Genomic DNA, 6097 nt, shown 5'->3' with positions numbered 1-6097 from the left:
GGAATGCGCGGAGGTGGAGCCGCGTCGCCTTAGGGCACTCCGGGACCGGGCGCCCGGGGCTCCCTGGCCTGCGGCGGCGGGTTAGCGCGGTTCTCCATGCCACGCAGCCGCAGAGGCTCGGGGCCGCCAGCACGCCGCAGGAAGAGAGGCGACGCCCCCTGGATCTCCGCAGGAACCCGGCCCGCCTCCCAGCCCGCCGGGCCCCAGAAGTGATGAAAGCTGCGGCCGAGCCCCGGTCCCGCCGAAGCCGTTGCCCTTTTAAGGGGGAGCCTTGAAACGGCGCCCGGGTTCCATGTTTGCATCCGCCTCGCGGGGAGGAAACTCCATGTTGTAACAAAGTTTCCTCCGCGCCCCCTCCCTCCCCCTCCCCCCGAGAACCTGGCTCCCCTCCCCTCCGAAGCTCGCGGGGATCCCTCCCTCCCACCCTCCCCTCCCCCCCGCGCCCCGATTCCGGCCCGAGCCGGGGGGGAGGCCGGGCGCCGGGGCCAGAGTCCGGCCGGAGCGGAGCGCGCCGGGCCCCATGGACAGCTCGGCCGTCATTACTCAGATCAGCAAGGAGGAGGCGCGGGGCCCGCTGCGGGGCAAAGGTACGCGGGCGGCGGGAGGGGAGGACGGGGCTCGGGGCCGTCCCCGCGCCGCAGCCGCTGCCACTGCCCCGGGCGCGCGCCTCGGCCCAGCCGGAGCCCCCGCCAGTGGGGCCGAGAGAGAGTTCGAACTCCGCGAGAGTCGGAGGCGCTGGGCGGGGCCTGGCGCCACTAGAGCGCTCCGGTATTGCTTCTAGGAGGGAAACTGAGGCAGGAGGGCCAGCGACGGGTCAAGTAGGCTGGCGGTTCCCGGGCGTCGCCCCCTCCCCCAGTTTGGCGCCAATGGGACTAGAAGGTGGGGGTGAGGCCGGACGGCCGGCCGCCCGCCGAGGCTCCGCCCCCTCCAGGCTGAGGTCTGGAAAGGGTGCGGAGGTGACAGCGGGCTGGGGAGCCTGGCAGGTATCTCCCGCCAACACACAACCACGTTCCCAACAAACTTGGGCGCCACGCCTGGAGGTGCGGGCTGCACCCTCGGAGGCAGAGAGCCGCTGGCCTTGCTGGACAGACTTGGCGAGCCCTGTGTCCGGCTGGGCGCGCGCGGCACCCCGGCTGCAGCATTCCAGGCCCCTGGGGCTGGCCTGAGTGGGGGAGCCAGCCCCCTCCCCTGCGGACTCCAAGCTTGGGAAGTCACCCGGGATTTGTCCACCGTCCAGCTCTAGCTTCTTCGGGGACTGGAGGCAGAGAGGATTAGAGGAAGGCGGCGTGGGGGCTGGGGGGTGTCTGTCATTTAGGCCGTGGCCTCTGAGAAGTCTAAGGTTGAGGCAGGGTGGGGTGGAGGAGGCGGGGCCGACAGGCCCGGGACACTGGCCTCTGGGCCTAGGCTCAGTGAGGACTTTGGACCCACTGGGTAGACAGAATGGAGGGAGAGTGGGAGTGGACGATGGGGCCCCGAGCCCTGACGTTCCTGAGCAGGGGCTGCTCAGGTAAGGTGTGGGGTCAGGTGATGGACGACCAACCGTGAGAAAAACCCGTCCCCTCCTTCAAGCCACCTACTCCTTGACAGTTGGCCACACTAGGTTTCCTCACGTTGCGGAGCCGAGTGGCCCGTGGTGCGCTTCCGGTGGGGCCAGAGCCACCCTGGTGTGGCCGCCGATGGAGGGAGAAAGCTCACCTTCCCTGTGCTTAAGGGACTGAGACCCGGGTGCATGCGGCCTCCGCGGGCCGGCGCGCCCACCTTCCCTTCTTGCTTCAGGTGACCAGAAGTCAGCAGTTTCCCAGAAGCCCCGGAGTCGGGGCATCCTCCACTCGCTCTTCTGCTGTGTCTGCCGAGATGATGGGGAGGCCCTGCCCGCCCACAGTGGGGCTCCCCTGCTGGTGGAGGAAAATGGCGCCATCCCCAAGGTGTGTGATGGTCAGGCAGGAGCCCCAGGTGCACCCGGGCCTAGCTGGCCAAGTGGACTTGGCAGAAGCGGGTAGAGGCGGCGCCTGCAGACCCTGAGATGTGCAGACAAGCAGAGTACCTGCCCACTGAGTCCCGCCCTTTTCCAGTGCTTCCCCCCCCCTCCAAACGCCATCCTGCCCACAGCTGTGGTTGGCCTGAGATCAGTATATCCCCTTATAGACGGGAGCTTTCTGAGGGGAGGAAGAAGGACCCCTGGAGCCCAACCCTGGCTCACAGTTGGCAAGACCAGAGCTGGGGAGAGGGTGGAAGGTCAGGTTGGGTCCTCGGGTAGAGATCTGGGGAAGGAAGCCCCGTGTGGGAGGCGCCCCACCCAGCCCAGCCCCTCCCCACAGCAGACCCCAGTCCAGTACCTGCTTCCCGAGGCCAAGGCCCAGGACTCGGACAAGATCTGCGTGGTCATCGACCTGGACGAGACCCTGGTGCACAGCTCCTTCAAGGTGGGCCCTGTCCAGCAGCCCACAGCCTCCGAGGGGGCCTGCCCTGGCCAGGGAGGGAGGTCTCCACTGGATTGCCATCCCTGGGACATCCATTCCACCAGCTCCAGCAATCCTTCTCTCCTCACAGCCAGTGAACAACGCTGATTTTATCATCCCAGTGGAGATCGATGGAGTGGTTCACCAGGTGAGGGTCAGGAGGGAGGTGGGGGCCGGGATTGGCGCCCGTGCTCTACGCCCGGGTACCTCCCACCAATCTTGAGGGAGCCCCACGTGGAACTCTGATAGATGGGGAACCCTCAAAGCTCAAAGAGGGTGCCAGACCCCCAGACCTGCAGAGTGGGCTCCTTCTGGCCTTGTCTTGTGGAGCCCTCTTTCCCCTCATGCTCCCACTGCCCGGGACCCAGTTCAAGTAATTCAGGATAGGTTGTGGTGCTGGCCAGCCTGTTCTCCATTACTTGGCTCGGGGGCCGGTGCCCTGCGGCCTTGGGGTGAGAGGGCTAACCTGGGCTATCCTGCGTTGGGATAAAACCAATACGGGAAAGGGACTGGGGATGGATTAGTGACTGCCTCTAGGTGAGGTTGGACCTCTCTGATTCTCCTTAGGAAGGGGGGCGGTTGGGGGCAACTCGCAGGCCTCGGGGAGCCCATGGATCGTGGGCCCGGCCTCCTCCATTGTGCCTGTCCAATTCCTGTTTATCACCGCCAAGCCTGTGGGCCAGCGGCTCCCTCACTGGCTCATTCCCCAGGTCTATGTGTTGAAGCGGCCCCACGTAGATGAGTTCCTACAGCGAATGGGCGAGCTCTTTGAGTGTGTGCTGTTCACTGCCAGCCTTGCCAAGGTGAGCCCTTCCCCGGGGCCTGGGGGCCACCATGCCCTCCCACCCACCTTCAACCGGCAACCCTGGGCATTTACTCAACTCCGGGGTGACTTCCCTCCTAACTCCCAGTATGCAGACCCTGTCGCTGATCTGCTGGACAAGTGGGGAGCCTTCCGTGCCCGGCTGTTTCGAGAATCGTGTGTCTTCCATCGGGGGAATTACGTAAAGGACCTGAGCAGGCTGGGCCGAGACCTGCGGAGGGTGCTCATTTTAGACAACTCCCCCGCCTCCTACGTCTTCCATCCAGACAATGCCGTGAGTACCTGGGAGCCTCAGGGGGTCCAGTAACTTCCTGTTACCTGTGTCTGCCCCCTGAGAGAGCTGCCCTTCTCACTTTCCTGCCATCTCCCCAGGTACCAGTGGCCTCGTGGTTTGACAACATGAGCGACACTGAGCTACACGATCTCCTGCCCTTCTTCGAGCAACTCAGCCGCGTGGATGACGTCTACTCAGTCCTCAGGCAGCCTAGGCCCGGGAGCTAGTGAGGTGTCTTGGGGCCAGGAGCTGCCCCTCACCAAGGCCCACGCCTCCTCCCAGTGGACTGCGGGCACCCGCCTGTGCTGTTAAACAAAACTCACAGGCTACGCCACACTCGTGGCCCTGGGGGAGAGGGCGTCTCCTCTGCCTCTGCCGTGCTGCATGGAGGACAGTGAGCCCTTGGGCCCCTGAGTCAGTGCCTTCGACCTTCTCCCCCTCTTCTCAGGGGACCTGGGAGGGGGGCCCTGCCTGCTGCTCTCCCCTTCAGTCTCCTCTTCTCCACGATGCCATGTTTCTCTGCTGCCAAATTGGGCCTCTCAGCCCCAGGTGTGCTTTGGGGGGTAGGGGCAGGGTTTTTGCTGCCCCGTGCCTTGGATACCAAGTGCCTTGCATACAACCAACCCTCTTTGCTGATCAGCTTTTCCCAGATCTAGGCTGACCTGAGGGGAACCTGCCTCTCCCCTACCCCTCCTCGCTCCTGGGTCGATGGTGCCCCACTAGTTTCTACGTGGGAGGGAGAGGAAGAAAGTCTATTACCACTTGTAAAAGAGCTGGGGAACCTTCCTTAGGGCACACCCCCAGTCCGGCTTGTCCAAGGCTGATGGCTGCTCCCTGTATCATTTAAACCCCAAATCACCCCCAAAGCCCTGGGGCTTGGCAGGACTCCCCCCCCTCCCCCCCATGGAGCCGTATAAATATGTACATGTGTATATAGATTTTTTAAGGGAAGGAGAGAGAAAAGGGTGGGAGTAAACACTCCTCCCTCTCCCCTTCCCTGGGCCCAGAAATTGGGGGGATGGGGGAGGGAAAGGATTTTTACATTTTTAAAACTATTTTCTGAATGGAACAAGCTGGGCTGAGGGGTCAGGCCCGGCCTTCTGTCTGTCTCAGCCCTTTTACTATTCGTTCAAAAAACATTTATTGAGTATCTTCTGTGCCCAGCAGTGAGCTAGTCCCACCAAGCTGAGTGGGAGGGGGTTCTCTGCCTCATCCCTGGTGCCTCACCTCCGGAAACCCCAGTCTTCACCAGTGCCTTCGCCTGAGTATCTTCAGGAGGTGGGGTTCGGGAGGTCTCCAAACCTTACTAAGCAGGCCCACTCCCCCGTGCCAACTCCCCCAACCCCCTCCACTTCCCCCCTGCAGCCTGCTGGCTGGGGGCAGCTCCCAGGTCACTCTGTCAACTCTGACTTCTTTTTCTCAAGCCCTTCCCCATACTTGCTGAGTCTGGAGTTCAAGCCTTCGGGCTCTCCCCAGAATATGAGGGTGAAGTGGACCCGCAAACAAGTGCCAAGGGAGTTGGTGAAGGGAGAGAGGAAATGGGTGGCCTGGATCCGATGACCTTCCCGATTAAGTGCCTTCTCTGTGACCCAGCACCTCGGTGTGATCAGAACTAAAGAGAAATGCTAGACCCCCTCCTATTCTGTCTCTGTGGTTTTTGGGGAGGGGACCTGAAGTACGTGGAAGTCTCGCACCTGTGACAGCCCTGTGACTACTTCAGAATCCTGCTGGGCAGGAGGAAGTCGGTCAAGAGGGACTGCCTGGGCACTCAGTCTGATAGATCTGCATCTGATTGCCAGATGAAAACAAAGTAACAAACTCCCACACGTTGTCCTCTGACCTCACATGCACCGTGGCACGGGCTCTCCCCACCCCCATTTATACACGCACTCTAAATAAATATAAAAATACACAAAACCCACGGAGCCCCCACCGCTGGAATGCGGGACGGGGCGGGGCCTGCCCGGGGCAGGGCGGGAGACGGAAGGCTGGGCAGACGTGGGCCGCCCCCAGCCGACAGCCTTCCGGGCAGTGGGGCCAGCAAGGAGGAGACTGGGTGGGGCGGGCGCCGGGGCGCCGGGAGGCCTCTTGCGGGCATTGGCCCTGCCGTGGCCACGCCCCGGGCCCCGGTCCGGCCTCCTGCCGGCGCTGGCCACGCCCCTCCGTCCAAATTCGTCTTCCGCGAACCCCGCCTGGGCTGGGCAGGAAGTGCCAGGCCGAAGTTGTGGCTTGCCGCTAGGGGCCCCCCCAGTCCTTGTGGACCCCGGGTTTACAAGCAAGGCACTCCCCGACCTAGCGAACCCCGGGTCTGGGAAGATGGGAGCTTGCCTTCTCCACCCTTCCTCTGAAAGTGGAAGCTCCTCTGGAGCTTCAGACGACCCCTCCACACAGAGTGGAGGAGGGGGCATGCACCTCCAAATTGTTGGTTCCTGCCCCCTAACTCCACCTCCCCAGGCTCTCCCTTCCTCACGCCACCAAGAATTTAGCCCTTAGCCTCCTTTTGCTTCAGGTGTGACTGTGTGTGTGTGTATGTGTGTGTGG

The 6097-nt window shown here is 63.1% G+C and overlaps 1 protein-coding gene across 3 annotated transcripts; it reads left to right on the top strand.

The window, feature by feature from the left end:
• The first annotated feature begins 427 nt into the window (after nt 1–427).
• Nucleotides 428–5196, top strand: Ctdsp1 (CTD small phosphatase 1). 3 transcript variants are annotated; one of them, XM_055616352.1, is made up of 7 exons: nt 428–587; nt 1777–1925; nt 2319–2423; nt 2551–2607; nt 3170–3262; nt 3371–3556; nt 3655–5196. In XM_055616352.1, the coding sequence occupies exons 1-7, from the start codon at nt 521–523 to the stop codon at nt 3781–3783; spliced, it is 786 nt and encodes a 261-aa protein (XP_055472327.1). In that variant the 5' UTR covers nt 428–520; the 3' UTR covers nt 3784–5196. The 3 variants fall into 3 exon arrangements, with proteins under 3 accessions (XP_055472327.1, XP_055472329.1, XP_055472328.1); XM_055616354.1 differs by having other exon boundaries at nt 429–587; nt 2322–2423; XM_055616353.1 differs by lacking the exon at nt 428–587 and adding an exon at nt 1347–1507.
• The last annotated feature ends 901 nt before the right edge of the window (nt 5197–6097 follow it).

This window comes from Psammomys obesus, unplaced genomic scaffold (genome assembly GCF_907164565.1).
Source record: "Psammomys obesus unplaced genomic scaffold, mPsaObe1.curated_primary_1811, whole genome shotgun sequence".
Taxonomy (NCBI): Eukaryota; Metazoa; Chordata; class Mammalia; order Rodentia; family Muridae; genus Psammomys; species Psammomys obesus.
This window is presented reverse-complemented; position numbering and strand designations above follow the sequence as displayed.

Coding starts and splice junctions, on each gene's coding strand:
- Ctdsp1 (XM_055616352.1), top strand. CDS start 521: ATGGACAGCTCGGCCGTCATTACTCAGATCAGCAAGGAGGAGGCGCGG. Junction 588..1,776: donor GGGCCCGCTGCGGGGCAAAG/GTACGCGGGCGG, acceptor TTCTTGCTTCAG/GTGACCAGAAGTCAGCAGTT. Junction 3,263..3,370: donor TCACTGCCAGCCTTGCCAAG/GTGAGCCCTTCC, acceptor CCTAACTCCCAG/TATGCAGACCCTGTCGCTGA.